Here is a 27,717-nt window from a genome sequence, read left to right as displayed (position 1 = left end):
GCTGGCGGCCCAGAAGGCCAACTGTACTCTGGGCTGCATCAGGAGAAGTGTGGCCAGCATCGAGGGAGGGGATTCTGCCCCTCTGCTCCGCTCTGGGGAGACCTCACCTGGAGTACTGCGTCCAGCTCTGGAGCCCTCAGTACAAGGAGGACATGGACCTGTTGGAGCGGGGCCAGAGGAGGGCTACTAAAATGATCCGAGGGCTGGAGCCCCTCTCTTATGAGGACAGGCTGAGGGAGATGTGGTTGGTCAGCCTGGGGAAGAGAAGGCTGCGGGGAGACCTGATTACGGCCTTTCAATACCTAAAGGGGACCTATAGGAAAGATGGGGAAAATCTTTTTAGTAGGGCCAGCTGTGACAGGACAAGGGGTAATGGTTTTAAACTAAACCAGGGTAGGTTTAGACTAGATATAAGGAAGAAATTCTTTACAATGAGGGTTGTGAAACACTGGAATGGGTTGCCCAGAGAGGTAGTGGAGGCCCCATCCCTGGAAGCATTCAAGGCCAGGTTGGACGGGGCTCTGAGCAACCTGACCTAGTTAGCGGTGTCCCTGCTCACTGCAGGGGGGTTGGACTAGATGACCTCTAGGGGTCCCTTCCAACCCTAAACATTCTATGATTCTATGATTCTATAATTCATAAATCAAAACTGTAGAGACGAAATCTAGCTGTAAACGCATATTCTAGTGAGATTAAAAAGTATAAAATTCTCAATAAAAGTTTCTAAGTGGTGAATATTAATACATACTAATGACTATATAATAAGGTGCAAAATGCAGGCTTTTAGTCGAGAGGAATAAAAAACACTCCTTACCAACTTTCAGTTAATGACTGGAGAGCCATGTTGGTAACCCATCTGATATACCAGTGTGCCATGTCCTTCCTTGCGATTATTACAAAATGTATTAAGGCATCTCAGGTTCTCTGCTTTGGATGTGAAACTGGTTGCAGTCCTCTTCATTTCCAAGAATTGTACAAAAATCCCATTTCCCTGGATAAGAAAGGAATCAAATAACAGATTGCATTTGCTCACAGCTCTAAAATCCTTGGCAAAGTGACACCTTCATAAGCCTCTCCTTTGGATATTCCTACGTACCTTCTCCTAGTATTTTCATGCATCCAGCGCTTTTTTTTTCTCCCCCTCCTACTTTGTGTTCTCCTCTATCTCTCTTAAATGCACAGTTTGTGGTTCTGCCAGTCAGTTTATGAGTTCCTGGAAAATTGTGCAGAATACTTTGGGCAATAGCCTTTTTTTATTTTGGCTACTAAAAAATAAAGGGAAATTTAACCACTTCATTTAGCGCGAACAGCATAGCAGCTGTTAGGCCCAATAACTTCAGCATATAATACAAAACAAAACAAGAAATGTTCCTTATCATTAATTTGTTCGGTATTTATTGGGTATAAAGGGCCTGCCTCAGCAGATAATTTTGCCTGCACTTAGTTTCAGCACAACAGAGAACTTAACTAAACTGTGGACGTGCACTAAAAATCAAATCTCTATTGATCTTCTTTGCTGACCTGGCTGTCTTTGCACTCTGTATGTTTTTTGAAATATGTCCACAGCCAGGTACGGTCTGTCATATAATCTGCTTCAGATGGATAGACAGCCTTTGTCCAAAATTTCTCAAGATTCTTAATACTTCACTCTTTCTTTTTTATTTTTCTGTAGGTGGAAATCCCATAATATTTTCTCTAATTTCTCTAATATGAAATATATTCAATCTTGTTTTAACAGGGTAAGAAACAAGAAGTTCCTAAAGAAGAACAGGGACCAACAACAAAGAATTTGGATTTCTGGGCACAGCTTATTACTCTGATGGTCACCATCATAGATGAGGATAAAACAGCGTATACACCTGTCTTGAACCAGTAAGTAATTACTTTCCCCATAAAAATTAAGAATTATGGATTTATTAAAATAAGGACAGGAAATACACCTGAATCAGTAGTTGTATTTTAAATAAAATCTAGCTAGAGATTTTTAAAAGTACAGAATATAACATTGACATAGTTTGATGAAGTCTTAGTGCTCTGTTCATGGCAAGAGAACCCTTTGTTTTAGGAAAACTAAAGACATGGTGTATGAACCATCCCAAAAAGTTAAGTAGCAAAATATTATGTAAGAGAACTAAATGGATAGACAGAAGGGAAAATTCAGTGAAATAGTGTGATGGTATCTATGTTATGACAGTAACTTGGCACACAAGGTGTTCAAATCATTGTGAGGCTTTTTTAGGCATTGTAATAGGGATGTATTTGTGAAAGAATAATGGACTTCACAAAAAGACCCTCTCCAAATTTATGATTGGCTAGAGAGAAAGCCTGTGTAGACTGTTTTGAAAATTTATAAAATAGAGAGAAATATCCTGGACTTACCAGAGATCACAGAATCACAGAACGGCAAGGATTGGAAGGGACCTCGGGAGATCATCTAGTCCAACCCCCCTGCTAAAGCAGGTTCTCCTAGAGCATGTTACTCAGGACCTCGTCCAGGTGGGCCTTGAATATCTCCAGAGAAGGAGACTCCACAATCCCCCTGGGCAGCCTGTTCCAGGGCCCTGTCACCCTCAAAGTAAAGTTCTTCCTCATATTCAACTGGAACCTCTTATGTTTCAGTTTGTACCCATTGCCCTTTGTCCTGTCACTGGACACCACTGCGAAGAGTCTGGCTCTGTCCTCATGGCATCCACCCTTAAGATATTTGTATGTGTTGATAAGGTCCCCTCTCAGTCTTCTCTTCTTCAGGCTGAACAAGCCCAACTCTCTCAGCCTTTCCTCATAGGGGAGTGGCCTTCTTGGCAACAAGGGCACACTGCTGGCTCATGGTCAGCTTGTCATCCACCAGGACTCCCAGGTCCCTCTCAGCAGAGCTGCTTTCCAGCAGGTCAGCCCCCAGCCTGTACTGGTGCATGGGGTTTGACCTCCCCAGGTGCAGCACTCAACACTTGCCCTTGTTGAACTTCATCAGGTTCCTCTCCGCCCAACACTCCAGCCTGTCCAGGTCCCGCTGAATGGCAGCGCAGCCTTCTGGTGTATCAGCCACTCCTCCCAGTTTTGTGTCATCAGCAAACTTGCTGAGGGCACAGTCTGTCCCCTCGTCCAGGTCATTGATGAATAAATTGAACAAGACGGGGCTGAGTACTGAGCCCTGGGGAACTCCACTAGCTACCGACCTCCAACTAGACTCTGCCCCGCCGATCAGAACTCTCTGATGGAAGCTGACTTCTCAGAATTGAAGAGGTAACATGAGGGAGGTACGATCAATAACTGAGATAAGTTGAATAACTTCTGGTTGATACTCTAGTAGAGAAGAGAGACCAAATCAATAAACAGAGAAGGAGAGGATAGAGTGCCGGGGTTTGAAAATATAATGTACAGGAGGAGTGCAAAAGAACACAATTCATGTATCAGGGTTTGAGAAATAGATGTCACACTAATTGAAATGTGACATGATGAGGGCCGAAGGTAAAGTTTTAGCCCTTTTAGCTCTTTGGAACTATTTTGCAGAGCGATTCTAAAAAATCTGGCCGTAGTCTAGCTGTGATGACTTATGCAAAGGTTAAAATTAAAACTTATCTCCATATTATGGGTAAATAATTAATAGAGGTGTCTGCAGTGGCATTTAATGGAATGGACTGAAGGGGAGCAAGAACAAGTCTGTTTCTTCCAGCCAAAATAAGGTACTCTGTGCATGGAGAGGTGCTTCTGTGTTGAAAAAAGGTACCATGCTTTTTATGGACCCACAGTATAATTAGAAAAGAAACATTCTGGTGATAATCAGAAGTTGGAAGATTCTTTCCTTTCTTTAAATAAATGCAGGATTGTTTCAGACCTGGATAACAAATATCTCTGTTCAGTCCTTTCCTGCACTGACTTTATTAAGGTTGACAAGGTCTTACCCTGCAGAGAAAAGAAAACTCTCTTCCTGTTTACTTCATTTATACAACTTAGTGTGAAGTTCCTCTATTAATGAAAGCTCAGTTTTCTGTCTGACTGTCTGTATAACAAATCTACTTATTGTAAAACATCTAACTGGAACAAATACATACATGTGTTTTATTTCAGTCTTTTCATTGAAATTAAACAAGGGTAATTGGGGGTTAATTATCCTAAAAATTGTTCTAGCTATATTCTTATGCAAATGGGAGGGAGAAAGGAAAGGGATAAAGAACAGAGTTCCTCTGAGGGGATTAAGACATTCCCTAAAGTACAGCTGAGTGATTGTATAAGATGTGAAAAGAGAATCAGGGGTGGATTAAGCAAGAGAGTTTGTGTGTGACTTCTTTCTTGTTTTCACTGTTGTTTTGAAAGTGGAATAGTGAACACAGGGAATAAAGTGTCTTTGAGAAATAAGAAACATCAGGAGCAAGAGATGAAGAGGCTGTGGAAAAACTTGAATAACTGTTCAGAGTTGCTTTGGATACATTTTTTTTTTAAAAAAGAAAAACTTCAGTTAACACAAAAGCAGCATGTAAGAACTGTTGAGAAAAATTACAGACAGCCTTTTCCCCCTTGCTTACCCCAGAAAAAAAAATGGATGAAAGGAAAATGTGAGTTGAATGCATAGGAATATTGCAAAACTATGACTCCTTATCAGAAATATATAGTCACTCAGTGTCTCAGTGGAGTTTTCAAGGCCTATGTCCGTTTGAATCCTGTTGTAGAAATGAGATTACTGAAGATCCCCAGGAATGCTCCAAGCATCCTGATAGGAGTTTTCATAATGGTATAATATTGCTTAGAATTTTTTTCCTCAACCAGTTTTGGAAACCCTATTTTTATATCTACCTTGGAGGCAAAAAAGGTGCTGTGATAGAGCAGTTTGAACTGTATCAGATGATGAATCCAGATGAAACATGGCATGATTGCCTCAGCAAGCATTGCAGCAACTGAAAGACCATACCAGACCATTCAGTGGGAGTTGTGTGGGCAACCTTCAAATCTTGTGTGACATAAGAAACTTGGTAAGTTTGAGAGAAAAAACATGAAGTCTGGTACTTAAGTTGTAGAATTCTCATTCTACTAGTTAAACCAGTGTAAAATGTGATTGGAACCTGATTCACAAGCAAATCTAGGACTTCACGGCACTTGTCGAATATGCAGTGTACACACTGCAAGACAGCAAAAATTGCTCTCAGAATAAAATATCCATTCTGTTAAAAGGAACAACAAATCATGAAGAAAATCTTCAACTGAAATATGTTTGTGCATTTGCAAATCAAGATCTAAACTTTGTGCCTCTGCACATCTTTAGTAAAAAGCTTTCCATTTAATTGTATAGCACATAGAACAGTCGTATGTTGCAATACAAATTTAAGAAAGAAGATAGCTCTGGTGGGACTTTTAAATTTGTTCTTTACTGATTCTTACATCTTTGCAATGTAAGGATCTGTTTTCTTTCCTCCGTAAGCACTGTGTGTTTCATAGTCTTATTTAGTACTTCAGTACTACTTTAGTACTTTTTAGTACTGACTTTTAGTGACTCCCGCAGAGCATATTGAAATGGCTTAGCTGGCCCTTGAAACTTTTAGTCTCTGTATGATAGCTAAAAATCACACTTTGAAAGAAAAATAAAAGTCATAGTTGCCATTCAAGAACAAATGGCATTAATGTTGTCTGAGATTACCAGGACTGAATACACACAAAGTTATCTGCTTCACTGAAGAAGCAAGTGATGCCATATATTATTGGAGTCAAGAAAGCATAAATGGTGTTTTAGAAGAGCTGATCAAAGATACTTAGAAAAAGTACTTAAATGTGAAAATAGCAAAATCTGTTAGGAACTTGCATTTGCAGTTAGAGATAAGAACTTAGAGCAATGTCAGCACTATTGGAGAAGACTTAGGGAATAACCAACTCAAAAAGAATGTTAGAGTGAAAAACAGCATACAAGAGGTTGGAAAAAAGGTTATATGATCAGCAAATTTTGGAAGTCAAAGTATTAGCTTAAAATTTAAAAAGTCAAGATAGATTAAACATTGCAAAAGAAATAAAAGAGAGCAAAGAAAAATAGAATAAATGGGACTGAGTTCTCTTTGCAGTGAACGTGGTATTTAGTTGAAATATGGTCTGGGCATTCTGAAATTAGAGGAGGATAACACAGGGCAAGGAACATAACTAGAAGAATGTTGATTCTAACACAGAATGGCAAATGATACTGAGTGTTTGAAAATGGAAATGATCAGGGCTGCTGTAAAAGCAAACCTCCAAGAAGTTTCACACACTCCCTCCCTATTACACAGTGTGGAAAGAACTGGCACATGAAATCTGTAGGAGCAGATTTCCTTGTGCTTCAGGAGCTAGAATGTTGAATAAATCCGGGAAGTCAAGCATAGTAATTTATATCAAAGAAACAGCATAACCGTAACCTATGAGTCACTGAGTTATGAAATTATGTCAGTGGGGGGAAAAAAAACCAAACCAAAAACAAAAGCATGGAAGAAAGTGAAAAAAATCAGGTAAACTATAGCATGAATTGGACTATGTCAGGCTAACTATGGAATGTTTCTTTGATAATGAAAAGTGTATCTGACGTGTCTTGATTCAGTGGTATTCCCCATTAACATTACGCTTCATTTTGTGGAATGATATGAATATCACTTATTTCATTAAACTTGTGAACATTATCCTGTTTAACAAAGTGATATTCTGTTCTTTCACAAGACCCGCTGTTATTTTCTCACATAGCAATGTATCATACACTTTAAGACCACGTTAGTTAAATAGACTGTAGAAGGTATCTGTCTAGTCCATTATATTTTCTTCAGGAAAAGGAACATTGCTTTGGTTAAAAATAAAAGCTTTGGATAGGTGGAGGATAGAGCACAAAAAGTGAAAATTAATGAACTCTTTGCTCACGGTTTAAATAGAATACATATTTTCCAATATCAGATAGAACTTTTGTCTGAAAAACTAGTGAAGCAGGACCATGCCCAGCACTCCACAGACAGTGCAACCGAACCTGTTACTGAATGTACAGCACAAAAATGAGTGTATTCACCCACCAGGACCAGACTCTGTAGCGCCTGAATAAGACTGAACCCACCCAGTATGGAATATGAGCTATTCTGAGAATGTGCATCTGAGGTTAAGGGACTTTGATATTCTTAAAATGTAGCAGATTGCAGATCTGACAGCACAAATTAAGAAAAAGCATTTTTAATCGTCATGATGGGAATTTCTTATTTTTGGATTGAACTAGAGACATGCAGTACTATCTAGGATAAATGCTTTGGGGGGGGTATTTGTGTCTTGCTTCATACATTGATATTTCTCATTTTCTTTCAAACTGAGTTCAATTTCATTCCAATGATCTGTGGTTTTATATATAGCACTGTGTTAGAACTAGCCAGTGTAAATAGTTTTCATCAAATTTTTGCTTAACTAAAATCAACAGAGAGTAGAAGTTCATGACTACCTTTTATATGCAGTTTAGTATTTTTGGTAATACATGGAAATTATCATGTACAGGCAACCTAGTGGTTAATTTATTTCCCATGAAAACCTAGCATATTCTGTTTATTAAGAAGTTCCACCAAAAAGTATTGTACGGTTGACATATGAGTTGAGGATTAGAGACTGTCATGCAAGTGAGGAAGGTGATTTTAATAGCAATGTTTTGGATAAACATATTTTATGGTATTGGTCTAAGAACAACAGAGCAATTGGGAGAATTATGGCCTATGAGACAGTAATAATTGTTGCAAGAGGAAACAAAATGATTCTCTTGGTCATCCTCTTGCTTCACTGGGAAATGTGAAAATCTGCAGCTTTTTAGTAAGGTTAGAAAGTGTAATATCTAGAGGTTTGCATGGGAAATTTTTCTGATATTTTGCTGCTTAGCAACAAAATTCTGAAATGTTTTGCAAAAGAAAAGTCTTCTAACCTAAAAAAAAGGTGTTAAAACACAAATAATAAAAAAATTCCTTACTTGGATGCTTAGAATTTGTCATTTGATTATCACTTCCCTTTAATAAGTCAGCTGCTATTGTTACCATTTATGTTTAGCATGTGGAAAATTTTGCATGCTTCTGTTGTGTGTTAAGCTTTGTTAGCTTCTCACATACAATAACACTGCAGCAATAACTATGGTAGGTGCACAATACCCATAACTGTGATAGCTGTGTAATACCCATCAGCCTCTGATTGTTACAAGTATGGAAACTAGGATAAGTTTTAGAAAGGAAGTTCAGAGACAATTGGGAATTAAGTATACACATAGCCCATAAACACTAAATTAAAGTATGCAAATAATGAAAACACATATTTTACTAAACGCTTAGAGATAGGGAACAGAGAGAATATTGACTCCAAGACAACAGAAAAAACAAATGTTTGTGTTGATTCACACAAAGGAAAGAAACACAGATTTTCCGTGATGTATAATTCTTAGATCATAGGCTTAACAGTGCACAAAAGGACAGCATGTGTAGACTGATACAATTCTGCTTCATTACCCTGATGATGAGGGATTAACCAAGTTCTAGAATTAGCTTAATAATTTCTATTAGGCAGATACTCGTAATGCAGGAGACTAGAAGGAGACTGTCTCCTTTATGTGCTGCTTTACAGCTTCCAGAGTTACAGTGCCTCTACTTTTGAGAGCAGATCATAGCTACCATCATTGGTTTAGAACAAACGATCTCAAAAGGAAAAGGCCGTTGTATAAACTAGTCCTTATATGAATGCTGTTAACTATCCTTCTTCCAACTTAATGAAGAAATTGTAGGTTGCGTATTTCTTTTCTGACAAATGTGTCTCATATATTCCTTCAAATTTATCTCCTTCCTCTAAGTAGGGTAAAAGATTTTGCAAATTACAATCAAGTCCCTAATTCCTATCTTGGGTTTCTTTCAAAGACTTTGATCTGAGAGGACTTGGGATTTACTCCAATAATTGCATTTCTGGAGTACAGTTAAGATAGAACTTAGGAAAAAGAGAAATAACTTTGCTTTTTTTGCCCGGACCTTTATCTGAAATCCAGGAATATGAAATGTTGTTTTCATTAGAGTAAGAAATATGTGACAGGAGTCAGTGCTTATTTACATAAAGGTGTACCTAGTTCTTGGTTCCATCTCCTTGCTCAGAATGACCAGATGAGCCATTGCATGGAAGCACGGCACCCAGTAAGCTCCTTGTCTTCCATTGTAGTCACTGTCCGTTTAAAAAATTCTTTAGGCTTTTTCTGTCTGCAGCTCACACAACTTAGAGATGGTATTTCAGTCTTTGATTTGCAAAAATAAACCCTAGACCATCCAACTTAGTTCTGTCTAGCCATTTGACTAGTTTCTTATGCAGTCCATCTCCTTTTACAATATGAGGAGACTTGATCTCTTTCTCTTAAGCTTGTCAGAGTGCTTGGCATACCCTTTGGCTTTATTTGGATTAGTTTTTGAATCCAAGTCCCAGCTTTAGCATCCATTAACATCTTGTGCACAGCAATAAATCGTGCTAAGAAATCCTTGACTCTTCATGGGGACTTGTTTCTTCTTTATATTGTAATGCTTTGACTCATTTTTGCTTTCAGTTGTGTGTGTATTTTTATATATGTTGGAACTTGCCTACATTTGTGGCCCCAAATGCAGATAAGTCAGTGGTGACTGCTGTGAGCTGTGACATATGACTTTCTTGAGCTGAGCATTGTCTGAGTATTCAATGTGAAGGTCACTTTTAGGGAAAACAAATAGAATTATATAGCAGCTTCTGTCATTATTCTTAGCCAGAAAGATATATTACATTTGAAAAAACATTATTGCTCCTTCTGACATTTGGAACCAAACTCAAGATGTGCCAGACCTATTTATAGAACAAACAAAAAGTTGTACTTACAATTGTCAAGTACTGATTTTAGCCTTATAACATGATGACAGAAAGGAATGTAATATAACATGGAATTTATAAGAAGCTGTCTTCCTTTGTACAATGCTATTTTTAGGGTCCTCTAATCAGTTTTAACAGTGGCCACAAATGTCAAGCCTAGGCTCTCTTCTGTGTTCTTTACATATAGATGTTAGAATTAGAGAATCAAGAGGGTCTTGAAAATATTAAATGTATACAATATACTTAAAAGCAAAACCATCTGAATAGATTAATACTGAAGAATAACTAACGTAATAAATTCTCAGTCATGTTGTGCTCTGCAGTTTGCATTACTGTTTATTGTATACATTCCTAACATGAGCATTTTTCATAATGCTGATAATTCAGCCTGTCAGTTTAGTCAGACAATGAACTATGGCTGACAGAATACTAAGTGCATCTTTCTGACAAAGTCAAAGATGGGAACAAGGGAAGAGTAAGATTTTTGGGAGTCATGTACTTGGAGATAAACATGAAATGTTAATTGATCACCTGGAATGTTCTATTCTTATTTATTTCACATTTTCTCTGAATATTCATGTAATAGTATGTGTATACGTAGGCACGTATATTAAAGCAAACTTCCTAGTTGGGAAGAGGGCTCAGAAGGATGATTCAAAAGCTTAAGTTCTCTTGCTGACTGACATTCACCTGTCATAGGATCTTGAGCAAGTCACTTCTACTTTGTCTTCTTCCCTGTTCTGTCTTGTCTTTTTAAACTGTGAGTTTTGAAGGTCAGTGATTTTCTCTTATTATATTAAAGTTCCTGCATAGTAACTTCTTAAACCTCCCAGAAGCCTCTAAGTGCTACTGTAATGCAAATAATAAATTCTCTATTGCTATTACATGAGTAATCTTAGAAACATCAGTAACCAAATTAAAGTAAACGTGACTACTCATGCATAAAGCTATCTCCGAGGAAAATTGTGGCAGGGGGGGTGCATACTGTAGCCATAACAATTACACTTCCCCAAAGGAAAAAAGGCTCGCACTTGCATATAGCACATATATACATAAATCTTCATCAATATTCTGCAGTCACGAGTTGTGCATGTGCCCTTATATTCTTAATCGAATGCACAAATGGTATTATAACAGTGGGGTAGATTGTTTAAAATATGTAGTAAAAGCTGGGGAGATTAAAATATAAGTTATATAACGTATAAGTTGTGAAGTAGACAATTTATAGCCCTTCCTTTAGATAAGGTACAAACCACCCATCAAGTAACGGAGACTAGAAGCATACTGTGAAAATTGCTGATATTGTCCAGTAGCTCCTGGCAGATGGTAAGCCACTAGAAGCATTCTTGATTCTTTCCTAGAAGAATAAGGACTGGAAAAAAGTCCTGCAGGTGTTAACCAGCTTGTCACTGTATGACAGATTGCTTTATAGCAATCAAATCAACAAAAATTAACATAATATTCCTTGAAACAATACCGACATTTCCCATTTTGTTCACACTAACAGTCCTGATGGGGGAGTTGAATGGAACATTCCTTTCAAGCTTGTCATTTTACATTTGATTTCTCTGCTTGCTCTGGTAGGACCGAGTTGTATTGGCACTTGTACTTACCATAGAGATGCTGATGTATGTTTGACATCAGATTTCAAGCACAGTCTAAGTCAGCCTGCCCTCGTCACACCTGTGTTGGAATCAGTAATGCTGCTCCTCTAAATAAGATCTGAAAAGTCTTTATCTCTGTCACAGTGTAAAAGATGCAGATCATGGTGTCTAATGAGATTTACTATCCCTGGCTTGTGCCTTAAGTCCTAACAGTAATGCAGCTGAAAGAGGAAGATATCTTGCATTATCAGCAGCGCAGAGGTCCATGGACTTTTGTTCCATGCCCATCAACACAAGCTCTGGGATGTGGTATAATAAATATATAAAAGATTGTCTGCTTGAAAAGTGCCATCTCTGCTACAATTAGTGAAGCTGAACCAGCTTCACTGATAGATGCTGTGGGGTTTAACTGGAAGAAGAACCTCTTCTGACACATTTGGGAGAAGTGTGGAAGGAAGCTTCTGTTTATGATGCACTACATTTAACAAAGTACATAAAAATTTTGCCTATTTGAAGTTCCACAAGGCTTTAACTTACTTTCTTGAGATCTATTTTAGTATGCCCAACACTTGCATAAGAACTCTGTCAAATGGAAATGAAGTGGATAATTGAGACTTTTATGGATGATTTGACGTATTTTAAAATGCCTTTTTCGATGGATTTCTCTTGGGTTTATATTTAAAATACGTAAGTGATTGATTTGAATAAGAAATTAGAAGGTCATTTGGATTTGAATTTTTTTTTAATCTATAGAGATTTTTTTTTTAAATTATTATTCCAGGGGTGTTTTTAATTGCCTCTTTTCAAGCTTTGATAAAGGACCTCTTATAAAGTCTGACATTTGTTACTAAAACAAAATTCACATAGTGGGGGAATAATAATCAAAACATGCTACTATGAAAAGCTCAGCTGCCATTTTAGCAATTTAAGGACCTTAATGAGAGGCCACATCCTGCTGCCCTCATGAATAAAGCTTCTAGTGCAGTGAGTTTTGTTTTGCATAATAATATATCGGGGTGTATTAGGAAGACCACAGCCCATGGGTTGAAGGAAGTGGTTGCTTCCTTTTGGTCAGAATCTTCAACACTGCATTTGTATGGTTGTTTCCAGTTTGATTCTCCAGTACAAGACAGACATTGTCAAGACAGTGGAGGACAACCAAGAAGATTAGGGGAATGGGAGACATGATGTGCGAGGAGAAGCTTGTGCAGCCTGAATAAAACACAGCTAGGGGCAGCGCTGATTGCATTCTGAAATGCTGTATCAATTACACTCTGATAATCTCTGTCCAATCCTCTGTAACCTAATAATACTTGAAAAATTTGAAATCAAATTGTCTACACCATACAGCTTTAATGTCTCCATGCAATTCAGTCTTTAATCATTATAGTTAGTATGTATACAAAAGGAATTTTAACAATGGTAGATAACATTTATTTCTGAAATATGTTTATAAGTAGTAAATTTTTTAATGAGAAGCTTGTGGCTAATTAGTTTTGTGATACAAGATGTTGTACTGTCTCAAATTGTAGTATATCAGCAAACGTGATAATGCAGAGCAGAATAATGGAATAAGGCTTATTTTCTTGTGTCAACAGAATTCATATGAATAACAGGATAAAAGTAAGCCATGAATCAGATGTGAAATGGTTTTTTTATGATGCATGAAAACAATGTTTGCCATAATTTCCATTGTGCATACCTGTCTGAGCTGAGTAGAACTTGCAGCAGCAAACACCCAGGCTTGTGAAGGCAGCATTGAAAATTGGAAGTTTACTTTGCTTATGTGATTCCACTTACCATCAGCTCTGGGTATTGTTCATAAATGCAGAAAGTGGAAAAAAAATGGTATCATTGTGTGGAGAAGGGGCTGGAATAGTGCTGAAGCCAGAGTTCTGTAATTATAATGTGATAAGCAAGTAGTTTTACTTTCTGAATCAGGATCAAGTTATCTGGAAGTCAAACTCTTAAACTATAAGAAACTTTGATGAAATAAAATCTAGCTGAACCCTGGCAAGCTATGTCACGTCATTTCCATGCATGTTAATGCTTGGAGAAGTATATTTTATGGCCAATATTGCAACACAATGAGATCTACAGGCATATTAGGTATATAGTTCATTAGCATGTTAAATCAATTTCACTGGCTGTAAATGTTGGTTAGGTTAACTGTCCGCGTTACATTACTAACCTACTTTTGGACAATTTAAAAATCTATTATTTGCATCTCTGATGAATATCATAGCTGCCACGAAACAAATTAATTACATGTGAAAAGTAAAAGTTTTATACTAAAACACAGTGGGATTTCTGTTGTATGATCATTTTTGTCACAGTAATCTCCTGCTAAGAGGTATTGAATAAAATGTATACGGGATATATGGGAAGGGCAGTCAGTCCTGAAGGACTGTATACAAAAATGTATCCATGTAATGACAAAATTGCAAATATCCATACCCTAGGCAATGGATGGAAGGATCCCATTGATATGTTCAGTCGATGCTTATTTATTAAGTTTATATTTCCCAGGGACACAGAATTTGATACCTATGGGCGCCAGCTTTAGGTATCTAACTGAAATTAGGTGGGATGCATTGAGGTTACTGTGTAGAACTATAGGAATATAAGCAACATAGTGAAAAAATAATTATAGTTTGTGTGTGCATAGGTTTTCACAAATTAAAATGTATACACGTGTATATACCACTAATCAAACAAATGCACCTTTATCAGACTTGGTCTTGCATTATGGCCAGCTTTGTGCTATGGTCAAAAGACAGTGTCAATATTAAATCAGCTTTTAAATATTTCCTCAGATTGTCAAAGTGTCAAAGTTCAAGTGTGGTGCTAAGAAAGGGGTCAGACTGGACTGGAGGTAAAGAAGTTAAGGCAGTTATAGCTAAAATACATTTGAGCTTTTGAACAATTAATTTTGTGTTAACAGAATTAATACAAAATTCTTTAATTGAGCATCCGTTAGCATAATGAAGGCATATCGGTGATCTGAGCTAGCAATTGCTTCATGTTAAAGTGACAGGGCTAATGAGCTGTTTAAATACTTTTTCTTTGCAGATGTGATCAGAGTCAAATATGTCCCTGGAAAGAATTCTGGAAACAATACGTTACTTAGCTTACATTGTGATCACCTTAAAGTTGCACGTCATTCTCATCCTTTCTTTGGCAATAAGAACTTCAAAAATTCTTGGTTTTACAAAAATTGTTACAGAATACTTTCTGAATTTGATTAGTGCTTCAATGAAAGGGCAAAATACTTTGGATCAAATTCTCTTCTAGTGTAAAGTGATGTAATAAACTGAAAACCAAAGCCACACAGCTTTGTGTGTTTCCTCATCAATATGGTCTTTGATGATTTTATGTATTCATGGTGAACTGCTAGTGTATCCCTATGGCTCTCACTGCACCGCTGTAGCATAAAGAACTGTTTTAGCACTCAGAGGTTCTGTGCAGTGCTTCCTGCTCTTGAGTTGTGTGACCTGCTTCAGTCTGCTTCTGTGCCCTGAGAACTGCTTTTCCTTTAAAAAAAAAACAAAACAAAAAACCAACAGACAGACAAATAGCTCTCCTTTTAAATATGATGTGAAACATGCGGTGTCTGTCACTAAAATGTCAGCTTTTGTTAGTAGCTAACAGTGGAGATGGTAACTGAGATTAAAGCTTTTCTTTTACATAGAATAAGAAGCAGCTGGGATCTATGAAAAAGTTGTGGGAAAATATTTACATGATAACAGCAAAAAATATCTAAAAAGGACTGGTTTTCAAAGATGATATGAAGCACAAGACCAAAACTAAAAGTTTTAATCAAAAGTATGCATTTTTCTACCTTTTATATTCTTTACTAGTTTATCCATAATTCAAGGTGTAAGTCTTCAAGCAGTGAATTGTATTCAACCTAGTATAAACCAATATGGCTTCACAGACAGCTTCACTATTTTCCAGTGTAATGAGGGAATTAAGGAAAACCTGTAGCTGCTGAACACCTGAGCCAACTGTTTCAGGTTTTTCATACCTAAAGTTGAGGAGTTATCTGCAAGACAGATGGATGTTTCTTGATTTAAAATGTCATGTGAGGGAATTGGTGCAATATCCAACTAATTACTTAGGCCCCTGACATCAGACTAAGGGAAGTTTTTATTTGAAGGTTGGATGGTTCATACAATTGTACAAAACACAAAATACAGTAAGTGCATACTAGGGGGATTATTTTGTGGAAATATTTGCCTTTCTGCTGTGCAGCTGTAAGCATAATTTCTAGCAGCAGGTGAACTGATGTAATGTGATTGATTGCAGGTTCCCTCAAGAGCTGAACATGGGAAAAATCAGCGCTGAAATCATGTGGACTCTGTTTGCCCAGGACATGAAATATGCTCTGGAAGGTAATTAGAACTATTAATTACACTAGAGAGTTCGCCAAGACTGATTGGCATTGCAAATCACACCTGGCATCAGATTTCTGTGGGTGGTAAGAGTTTTCTGACATACTTGTTTAAGGCATTTCATAGGTTAGTGAAAAAGAAGTGTTGTGAAGGAAGAAAATTGTTGCACTGTGATTATATGAAGTTATCTGTGGAAGAAGGAGACAAAAGAACTGTAACTTGAAATGCTACTTCTTATTACCTAAATCTGACACAATCGTCAGTGTCCAAAGAACCACAGATATGCTTGCTAGAGAGCATTGTAGGCATTCCATATTTCCTTACTAGCTGAAAATTGCTAACTTGCCCATAAGGAACATTTACAGAATGAAGTTATGGAGAAAACACACATAGATGATTAAAAGTTTTTGTGTTCCAAAGGAGCATTGTATTCATTCTAGTTCCAATAGAATCAAATGCAGTTTCCTTTTATTCTTTAAGATGGTACTGTGGTTAACCATAGGTAAAATACACCTTTTTTCATCTGTAATACATAATCTCCAGCAAATGGTTTCAAACCCACTCATTAAAATATGGTTATCGCAGAAAACCAAGTAAAAATACCTGCATGAAACTTTTTAAAATATACTGAAGGGAAGGAATTAAGGAAATAGTCTTAATTAGTGGTAGAAATATTGCCAACCCATATACATGTATTCACATGAACTTTTAGATCATTATTAAAATCACAGGTCTTGAAACTATATTCATCAAACTCTCCCTAACTAATATTTATTTTTGCAGAACAAAAAATGATGGCATTAGCTGAACTTCAGTATTTACCTATTAAACAGATCTCAGGTTTAAATGTGAGAGAAATTCAAGAGGATCCTAGTTTCCACCTGACATCAAGAGTGTAGCTAAGATGAATTGGAAACAAAATGGATCAAATCTGAATTTGATCAGTAAACTAGTTTTTTGCATTGTAAGATAAGTAATAAAATGCATTCTGTTGGTCTTGTTACATATACAATCTTTACAGAGTTTCTCTCTAGAAAGAAAAAAAAGTAAAAAAAAAAAAGTAAAGAAAAAGTATATCAGAAACCAATTTTAAAGCAGTCAGTGAAGTTTATAATCTCACGGTCAACATGATGTGAAAGGAATTATAATATAGAGCACTGTTTTTTAAAAACAAAATAATTTTTTTCTCATCCTTTCAAAAAAAAATATTAGAGAAAGAAAGGATTTATAGCGCTAGCCAATGGTTTTTACTTCCACAGTAGCAGAAATAGCTAATAGTGATTTTTAGGTAAGCAAAACTCACATTGTCTTCAGTCAAGCCTGCTGCTAATCACAGAGCAAGTCTGCAAGTGGTGAAAATAAGTGTGAGGTTGTATTTTAACAGCAATGCAACGCAGCAGTCATAAAGGATAAAAAAAAGCAATATTTGAAGATTAAGTTCAGTATTATTTGCTCCAGAATGTCTAATGCAATAATATCAGTGTGGTGGTACTTTGATGATTCTGTAGATTTTTATGATGATAAAGAAAAAGAGAGAAAAGTGACTAGAGGGACCATTAATGGAAGAGTTATTTCATTCATCTGCTGTTGTATTACTTTATTTTGTTAATTATGTTATTTGAATGTGGAATTTCCACACTAAGCACAGGAGAATAAAAACATAGGAAGAAAGGAAGGAATGAATTACAGGAGTGATGATTATAATGTGTAGAATGACAACTGAAGACATGAGAAATCAAATCTAAGATGTGGCTAGAAGAGATGTTCAAACTAACATTTGAAGGTGATGTTCTGTAGTCATGTCAGAGTGAATCAAAAGTATAAATTTGAGAAAGCTAATGTCAGGCAAGAGATCACCCTTTCAGAGTGATCAGTGAAGTCAAAAGCTACCAAGAGCTGAGAAGCACGAGGACCAACTGAAAGCCACTATCTGGGATTAGAATCTATTCCTGGTTACGTCAGTGAGAACAACCTTGTATTGGGAGATGCTGTAAATCAGGAACAGGTATCGGAATATGGCTGTTCAGTAACTTAGTGTTGTGATTGCACTTATACCTAGCTAGCACAGATTAATAAGAATTTCTAATAGCCATTATATTGTCATGCTTTCTTTACTTTAAATGTATAGTTATATATTGCACACACATATCCCTGAGCACCCCAGTGCTTGTAGTGTTTTAACCATTGAAATATAAGTATTCTGTACTGCAACAAGATAATTCACAAAAGATAATTCACTCTATTTGATAAGTAGAGCGTACTGATCATTCAAAAGGCAGCTTCAGATCAAGCTGTGGTTTCTTTCTTGGTTGTAAAGAATAGAACAGGAAGCTCTTGAGGAAGAGTTAATTATACAATCCATGAAGTGTGGATGGTTGGGCTGGATCAGGACTTTAAAACAAATACTAATGTTAATATCCTGATTCTGCAGAGAGATCCATAGAGGACTCCTTAGGAAGCACTTGACTTTCTGTGTCTATTCCAAACCAGTCCCTGCCTTTGGTGTCATCTGTGTGTTGCTACGGATACTGTCTTTCTGAGGACATTTTTGTCACTAGAAATTCTACATCACTCCCAGAATCAGTAGCAAAACTGTGTTCTGTGTATAAGTAATAATTAAAGGAAAATTAAATTAATTATAAAGTATTATAAATACACATACGTTCACCTTTTATGGTTTAATTCCTAAACAGGAACCTCAATAATTGTAGTCACAAAATATAGATCAGCATGATGTTTCTCTCTCCAGCTTTGCTGGTTTTTACATCATTAATTCTTTCCATGGATATTATACAAACTGAGCTTGATTCTCTAGTTGTTAATGGCAACAAAATTTTTTGCTTCGAATTCTACAAGATTAGGAACAAGCCCTTCTATTTGGTCACACTCAATCCTTATAGTTTTAGTGGAGATCATTAAAATGTATTGCATTCCGCTATGCCAGTCTCAGCTTCCAAGTTATTAGCATAGGCTACCATCTGTTCATATGCAGTGTCCAGGGCTGCAATTGCAATCTTTGCTTTATTCAATTTAGCATTAATCTCTGAAACAGCATCTTATGTGTTATAAAGTTGATTCCTTTCTGCATCCAATCAAGAAGCAATGAAATAGTCCAACATTGTTTGCAAAAGAATTGCCGATGTGATAAAAAAGATTAAATTGTCTTATCCAAGATACTGCTTCTGATTTTTTCCACCTCACATATTCCCAAATATATCCAGTCACTCCCACCAGTTTAAATTCAGGAAATGAGTATGTCATAACTCCATTCTCTAAAAGAAGACCAATACTGGAACACCCAGTTTACATGCCTTTTCCCCTTTTTCCTGAGAGCAGTTCAGAATGGCTTTCAGGCTACATCCTCTCACTGTACAGCTGAATGCCTCCTGTATCTGCTCGGGGGTTGTGTGGAGCTGTGGCTGCTGCTGGGGAGCTTTGCTGCTCTTCAGCCATGCTGCCTACCTCCTCTGCAACAGGAGCCGATAGCCCTGTGAGCCAGGCACCAGCAGCCGCTGGCACCCCTCCGCCTTGCCTTCTCCCTTGGTTCTCGCCCAGGACAGTCTAACTGAGAGGCTGCTGCTGTGACATGGAGAAGATAGAGGGAACAGCAGCTCCCATAGAGGTGGCCTTTTGCTAGACGAGAGTATAGTGGCTGCATGTCTTTATGAATAGCAAGGCAGAGTATTTGCAAGTGACAGGGTAGACGGCTGCTGTCGGGGAAACAGCTCACTTTTTGAGTGAGGGAGGAAAGCCCAAAGTAAGATTCAAGTCTTCGCAGCTGCTGAGATCAGGGCTACACTGTGCCAAGCTGACATGCTTTGCAAACAAAACTGCACTAAAATCTGGTATTGAGTTCATAATTTCATTCTGTATTTTCTTCCATTTAAATTAATAATTATCAGCCTTTGCATAGTATTAAAAGCTTTATGCAAACCTTAACAAATTTAGTCATGCCAGTTCTATTTTTTTTTTTTCTGATCTAAGGAGTTTGGGATTATTTTCATGTATAGATTTTGCATGGAGGTTTCCCATATTTCTCTTTGAGAACTGACTTCGTTAGATTTGGCCCTTTTTTTTTTTCTTCTTTGCAGGTTATTCATGAAGCAACAGCAATTTGCCTGATAGATTACAGGTTGTTTATCATTGGGTTTACACGAGCATATCTGAGTTTATAGCATGTTAGTATTTTGTACTGTCTGGTCCTCAAATTATTCTGTATTTATGGCACAAACAAATGAGAATAGAGAGAGAGTATTCCACCAGCAGTGCAAGTGATTTGCTACTGACTTCATACGGTAAGAAATCTTTTCCAAGTGTGAAGATGTGAAGGTTAAAAGATGAAGAGAGAGTAATGAGCTGAAATTAACATGCAATTACAGAAGTATCTTTTATTCTGTGTCCTCAGAAATGTCTTTTGCAGATATTTTGTATCTCTAACTTTTGAATAGGTCAGATCAAATGTCCAAAGCTATACAGTCTGTTAGAAAGAGAACATTCTAATTGCTGTTATTATGATAATCTAATTCTGGTAGTGGCCAGAAGTCAAGACTGGGATCAGTCCAGAAATGAATTAGCTGCTGTGTAAATACAGCAATAGACAGTCTCAATCCTGCAGAGCTAAAATTTTGAAGTGTCAGGCCTTCCTTATAAAAATGGGAGAAGAACAAGAAAGACATGACACCATTTTATGCATTTAATGTAGGGTTGCTTTTTAAGTTTGCTGTTGTCCTCAGTGCATAAGCAGATAACATCTCCCTGTTTCTCTGACAGATTCCTCTTTCATGACAGAAACTGATAGTGATTTGAAAGAGAAAAGGCGGGTCTGTGAGTTGATGCTGAGCACAGAGACAGCATAGGAAAAAAACAAAAAAGCTAATGCTGCCCAGAGAAATGTCACGCCATTTGGTGGCAGATTTCAAGTCTATTTTCACTCCAACTTTACAATTTACAAAGTTCCCCTTAAGAAAAAGTATAGCTTTGGCTGAGAGAGAGACTACAGAGCAGATTTGGGGAGGTGAGGCTGAGGTTATAGAAGGGAGAGCAGGGCAAGATCCAACAGAACACAGAGTTTCATCAGGGTATCAGAATGCAAAACATTTTTATTTTGGTGAATCTCATTCTGCATTCACACATTTCAACATGTGTGTTCCATCCTTGTTTTTCCAGAGATCTGAGGAATATGTAGTCTCAGGGGGGATTCAGAGAGACTGTAAAGGCAAAGACAAGGAAATTACAGTTGGGGTTAATAATAAATTTTCCTTTGGCAGGCAATCAATAAGATTGAATATGACATGATTGGAGGAAGAGAGGAGTTAGAAATGTTCTTTGGTCAGCATAACAGACAATGGTGTTAATAACAGCAGCTACATACTGCACGTACTGGAGGGCTGAGCTTTGCGAGTGTGAGAATCCAGTTGAGTACCTATCACATGCAACACAGATCCCCAAGCTTGCCTAAAAAGCACTGTAGCCATACCAAATGACACTATTTCGTTGAAGTTAATTAGATTCGCTAATTAAGGCAGATAAAGTGGACAGAACTGGTCCCAGGAGCTAAGTTAATATTTCTTCATGGCATTGTACTGTGCTGTATCAATGTGTCATCTTACTTGGAGCTACCTCAGAGATCTCTAGTATGGCCACGACCTGGGGGCGTGCCCACTATGTCTTTCAGTCATTTTCTTTGATTTTACATACTGAACCATAATCAGAACAGTAAGTACTACTGAGTGTTTATACTGTGGTACAAGTCTATGGTAATCATAATAAGTTAAAGCTTCTTTAGGTCTGATTGTAGGTATATTTGTGGTGCCAGATGTTACTAGAAAAAATGTAGCACATCAGTGAATGTCTGACTTCATTATTTAGTCTTAAAGTTGTCATTCAATAATAGCGTATATTGCCATATATATTTAATAGTGAAAGCCCTGGCCTTATTTAATCTTCTTTTAACCACTCAGAATTAATCTTGTTCTGATACATTGTTATTAGCTCTTGCCCAAGCAGTCACTGATTGTTGAGAAAGACAATTTTGCTAGTCAATATATACTTGTACTACCGTGCTAGACAGGTTACTAGACTGTAAGTGACGGTTTAAATGAAGGTGTTATTTATAGCTCACATGTCTCTGTCCTTTCCACAAACCAATGAGGTGAGTATGCAAGTAAGGGTTCTGTTCAGCTGAAGGGGCTGTATATCACCTATAGAAGGAAGAGAGCTGTGTCTTATACCAAGGGGCAGTCAAGACTTCCTCTGTAGTTTATTAGGTATTTCAGCCCAGAAGAATAATTTGCCTCTTCTTTCTTCTTGTCCTGGATTACTGCTCTTCACCAGTCAGATGACACAACTCATTGCAACTCACATTTTTACACTTAAGAAACCTGCATTGTTTAGTGCAGTTCTGCATCTGCTGGTTGGAGGAAAGGTTCAGCCTTTTCCTCCTACAGGATATTCCCCTAATGCAGTCATGTAGTCCAGCAGCTTGGGCTTGAATTTCCCTGTCCTATTTCTTGAGGGGTTTATTCCCCTTATCTCTGTCAGAGTGGAGCTGTGTAATGCTCACACAGTGGGTGTGGAACCTCGCTGCTGCATCTCTTCATGAATTCTGTCAGCTAGTCACCCTGTGAATCCACTTATGTTTTTGATTTCTTTCATTTCAGAAAGAGTAACCAATGTCAGGTTTCTTTAAAAAAAAATTTTTCTTTATCAACTAACATAAAATATTTTAGTAAATTTAAAATAACAAGCAACCTGCATGCTATTTTTAATCCTGCCTATTGTTAAACTTCACACGAAGTTTGTAAAGCTTTGGAAAAGCTTTCCTCATACAGCAATCAACTGTTCTTCTCCTATCCTCTGTTTTATTAAGTTGAAGACTCAGTCTGTTACTTTTGGACTTTTCCACATATGGAGTGACTTTTTTCTCCTATAGATACACAGGTAAATTTCCCTGTATGGGCAAGTGCATTAGTTCTAAACTAAACAATTTATACTGGTCCCAGCACCCCCGGGAGAATAGGATAAATCCATTAAAACTGCTTGTTGCCACATTATCTTTTAATAACAGTTAGAGAACACCTCTGTGTTTTTGCCTTTGCTTCTGCTTTACAGGCAGATCTAGATAAAACACAAGTAATTATTAAAGTGCAGCCTCACATTTATCTTGCTACGCGATTATTCCTGTTTTGCACTGTGTTCTACTAATTGCTTATAAAATGCTACCATGCCTATTTGGTAATGTTTTATGCTCACTTTTCACTCTTGTGACAAGCCGAAGAGCAGAGAATCAAATCTAAATGTGTCCTCCATAGAAAGATACGGGTTTTTTTTTAAAATGAAACAATAAGTAAATGAAAGTAACCTGTTGTAAAAATAACATTGAAGATGCAAAGCTGAGTATTCAGCAGTTAAGACCCAGTACAATGTAGGCTGCCTTTATTACCTTTATTCTCTTTTTCCTCCCAGATTCAAGCATTAAAATATAGCATTTAATTATGTGATAACATATTCCAAGAAGAAGTGGTTTCCAAGAAGCATGTATATTCTTTCTTCATTTTGCTATTTTTGTACATATTAGAGATTTATGAAAGCCAAAATCAATGTAAACTGGATTCATATTACCAGCATTACTTTTTCTCTTTTATTACTTTCTGATTATGTGCTTACTTTGAATAAACGTTGAAACTTCAGTAGACAGTAGTTGAAACTTCCATCATATTCTTCAGAACCAGGGCTTTAATCATCATCATGGACATCCTGTCAGACAGGATGGGCCATTTCTTCTGCTCCATTCATAGCCTGCATTTCCTTAGGCTTTCCATGATCAATTCATGTACAAAGCAAGAATTCCACTAACACTAAAAAAGCACAATTCGGATTATTTCAATCCTTGGAAGCAAGAGCTTATTTCCTTCTAAAATCAATAGTAGCCATGTATATCCAAAGACAGAATTTAGCCTCTGAGTGTTTGTTCTTTGAATATTATTGATCTGTTTGCTTTCATGGTACATAAATTTCACTCTGTGATATTGAAGGGTAAAAGCTATACTGGGGTTGATCTTATTAAATTATTTGCTGTACTGGCATTTTTCTTTGTCTTAATTGTAAGCAGGACAGAGCAAGTTCATGCTTAATCAAACTGCATATCTTGCATCTTGAGTTGTCCTGTTGGTGGTATACCCATCCACTTTTCTGGAACTTATCTTGGAACTATTTGGCTGTGTAGTAATTAACTGATGAGACATATATGCTAATTTTTCAAGAATAAGTAAGAAAAGCAACTCAGTAACGTTCAGGAGATATCACAGTTAATTTGCCTAAAGTAATTTGAAATGTTTAGGCAGTATAACACAGCAGGTAAAAAATGGTAAATGCAATGCTTTGTAGTAGAAAATAGGGTTGTTTTGCAACAGATTCACACATCCCTTATGATATTACACATTGCATCTCTTAGGTAGTATGTAGCATTGTTATTTGATGCCCTTGAAATTCCCATAAGCGGTTTACTTCTCCCAGAAAGTAATGTACAGCTCTGCCTTTTCAGATGGTAAGCAGGTGGCCTTGAACTCACTTGTACCTGCTGTGAAACACGAAGCAAAGCAGAGGACTCTGAGCAAATGGCCTCTTGCTCTGAGCTCTCCTCCTTGAAGGGAAATGTCACAGCAGCTTTTAAAGTGCACTGCATTAAGTCAAGGATTGATTAGCCCACTTCCACTGCAGGCAAGAAGACAAAAAAGAACAATACATCCAATTTTTCTCACAATTGAGAATGAGACAGTTTGCCTTCTTCCCTGGAGTCTGTTCAGTGAGGAAATATGATACTCTGGTTAAGAAATCTTTGAACAGGATCTACACTGGCTTTCATAATTTATGTATGTTCCCTTAGTAAATTCACTTGATCTCCCTATACCTCAGTTTCCCTTTTCTAAAATGTGAATATAATCACCTCATAGAAATGTTCAAGGTGTAATGCATTATGTTTGTGAAGTGTTCAGAGATATTTTGATGAAAATTTCCAAGCAAATGCAGAGAAATATTGAATGTGTAGAAGTCTTTTATAATGGCACAATCTTTTTTTTTTAAGGGAGAATTAGAGGGGGGGTTAGGTGTAAATCAGTTCTGAGTGCAATCCAAAAAAGGAGGTAATGTGAGAAGTTTTTCAGTTTTCAGTTTATTATATATATCATGACACAAAGAGCCCTTTCAGAAAGTCCAGTAGTATTTCACATTATCAAAATCAATGTAAATTTTACATAATTATCAATTAGTTGTGTCCTGCTCTGTATTTCAGTTAATAACCAGTGACTTCTATTGCCTTTAGCAAAGTACAAGGACCCTGGGGTGAGATGTCTAGTGAAATGTAATGTTTCCTTCTAAATTGGTTATGAACTTCCTTTGAGTTTCTTCACTTGTGGCCTGATCCAATATGTTCCATTCTATTAGAGTCTTCCAGTTGGTTTCGGCGGTACAGGGATTAAGTCTAGAGTGCTATAAACATAATACCCACAGTAAAAGAGGGGGAAATTGCATTGGGATCAAGTACCCAAAACATAGGTGCATCGTACCGGTGTAATGTTTCCTCAGTGAGGAAGGAATACCAGTTCATATTCAGGCAACATCATTCCTCATAGGACTTCTGTAAGAGCTCGTCTTCACTAGCTGTACTGTTCGTGCCATGCATATACTTCCCAATTATACAATTGAAAGTTTGAAAATAGCAGGCTTTCTGAAACAGCAGTTCTGAAAGAAATGGACCAAATATGCAGCTGGTAGTCTCTAGAATGATTGCTAAGTATTGCAAATAATATGGAATTATGTCACAATAATTGAAAATAGTATCTGAGTTTTGGTGGGAAATTTTGCAGTTAATCCAAACACAGTTCCCCTGTGCTTAGTCTCAGTCATTTCCATTTTAATAGACTGTAATGCAATAGCAGGTATGTAACAGACAAACCACGTGATTGTGATATAACTAATTTTCTACACATAAATATTCTTCATAGTAGTTATTAATCTCTGAAACATTATCTTTAAAGCTGGGAAGTGGGCAAGCTTTTTTTTGTTAAATATTCATATATATTTATGTATATCTAGTCAATTTGTTCATTTTACAGACCAATTTCCTTTTTGCAGTTCTTCTTTATATGGATTTGAAATAATCTTTCAGACCGCCTCACTAGAATCCTTCAAGTAGTTTAGCTGTGTGTTGTTACAAAGAAAATTGTGGCTAGGAAACTGCTGTTGAAAAAAAAAAATGCTCTCTGCTTTTATGCCCAAATAAGGGAAAATTAGATTTGAACAAAATATCCAATTGATTACGTGAAGATTTAAAATGTTCATCTTTTATTAAGGTTGTTAGATTACCCTTTTTTAGCAACTAATACTTATCAGAAGTTACATAGGTACTCAGGGTGATGTTACTACCTCAAGGTTAAAAAGGAAAAAGGATTCTGTAGTGAACGGAATTCTATTCCAGTTTGTTAAATGCTTTGTGTCTTTAGCATCATGTAGATGTTTCTCCTTAATGAGTCATCATTATGACTTCATTGACAAAATAGTGTGACCTGCAAACATTAGACCACAACACAATAGTTATATTGCAGTTTCTTTTTGTTTGCTGCTTTAAGAAAATGTTCTCATCTTTCTTCAGCAATAGTTGGGAAAATGAGCAAGAAATCAAATGTAATTCTGAAGTATTGCTGTTGGGTCATAGGCCTGGGAGGAAAGTACCTTGGATTATAGCCTTTCCTACAATGTCTCTTTATAGATTTTTCTGTAAAAGAACAATTCTCTGCAATTAGATTGCTTGCTACATACAGTGTCGCCAAGTCAGTGGCTGTTTTCATCACACATCAAACACATTTGCATATATTAACAAATTCCACATAGTAGTCTTTTTTTAAAAATCTCTCTTGGTTACACAAACAGCACCTGAACTGAAGATCTATTTTTTTTTGCAGTGCTTTTGCTTACTGGAAGTCTTCTTAAAGGTGTTACTGTAACTGTAATTTGTACGACTGAGGTGGAATGACTCTTTTTGCAGTTTGCATTGTAGTTGCAGTTATAATGTCTATTACTGCAAACATGCGGAAAGCATATATGCGTTAGAGTATTAGCTCTAAAGAGATATTAAAAAAAAAAACAACCCACAGTGTAACCAATACCATAAAAAAAGATGCTCTTACTGGAAGTGCGATAGATAAAAGCAGCTAAAGTGCCCCATGCACACAGTTTACAGAAATCTTACCAGTGTTTTTTTCATTGATTCATGAAACAGTAATATAGACTAATGTGCCATTATCACTAATAGGGACTGCAAATGTCCTTGCTATGAAACTCAGTAGCTTAATAGATGCTTACAAAAATATTCTGCACTACAAGGAATGTTTCATAACCGTAGCAGCACAAAAAAAAAAATTAATAATATTACGTTTACTATACCAGAGATTTCATTTATCTAGAATCAATTATGAGAAAGGTCTAGTGTTTCTATCATAATCTCTGCTGAGCACATCTGCACAGCATACAAGTGGCAGGTTTACTTCAATGCTAACTCAGCATTATAATAATTTTGCAAAGCAAGAGTCGACTTCTCTAGAAAAGAGTTGTATTGTGCAGCTACTACATCTGTCTTCCACATGTAGATCACATGAAGTATTTTTCGATCTTCTCATAGGTTAGTATTGGGAATTGAGGATGCGTTTTTCACTTACATGTATCTACAAGTAATATCCTAGGAGACTCTTTGAAAGATTCTTTCCAAAATATAATAGCCCAGAGAAAAAACCTCAATTATTAATGAATTACTTTTGTGTTCATTTCTAATGTGTTATAATATAGATCTTAAATTAAAAGAGAAAATATAAATGAATGGTATTGTATAAGTTGTACTCTCCTGG

At 36.8% G+C, this 27,717-nt stretch overlaps 1 protein-coding gene across 2 annotated transcripts in view; it reads left to right on the top strand.

Moving 5' to 3' along the window:
• Nucleotides 1-27,717, top strand: part of UNC13C (unc-13 homolog C) — a 178,488-nt gene that overhangs the window by 101,964 nt on the left and 48,807 nt on the right. For both annotated transcript variants that reach the window (XM_009643989.2, XM_035899467.1), the window contains 2 exons: nucleotides 1,739-1,872; nucleotides 15,735-15,820. In XM_009643989.2, coding sequence (XP_009642284.1) covers nucleotides 1,739-1,872; nucleotides 15,735-15,820 — 220 coding nt within the window. The remainder of the gene's footprint in view (nucleotides 1-1,738; nucleotides 1,873-15,734; nucleotides 15,821-27,717) is intronic.

Source organism: Egretta garzetta, unplaced genomic scaffold (genome assembly GCF_000687185.1).
Source record: "Egretta garzetta isolate BGI_Z169 unplaced genomic scaffold, ASM68718v1 scaffold287, whole genome shotgun sequence".
Taxonomy (NCBI): domain Eukaryota; kingdom Metazoa; phylum Chordata; class Aves; order Pelecaniformes; family Ardeidae; genus Egretta; species Egretta garzetta.
Note: the sequence above shows the minus strand (reverse complement) of the source record. Positions and strands in the feature narration are given on the sequence as shown.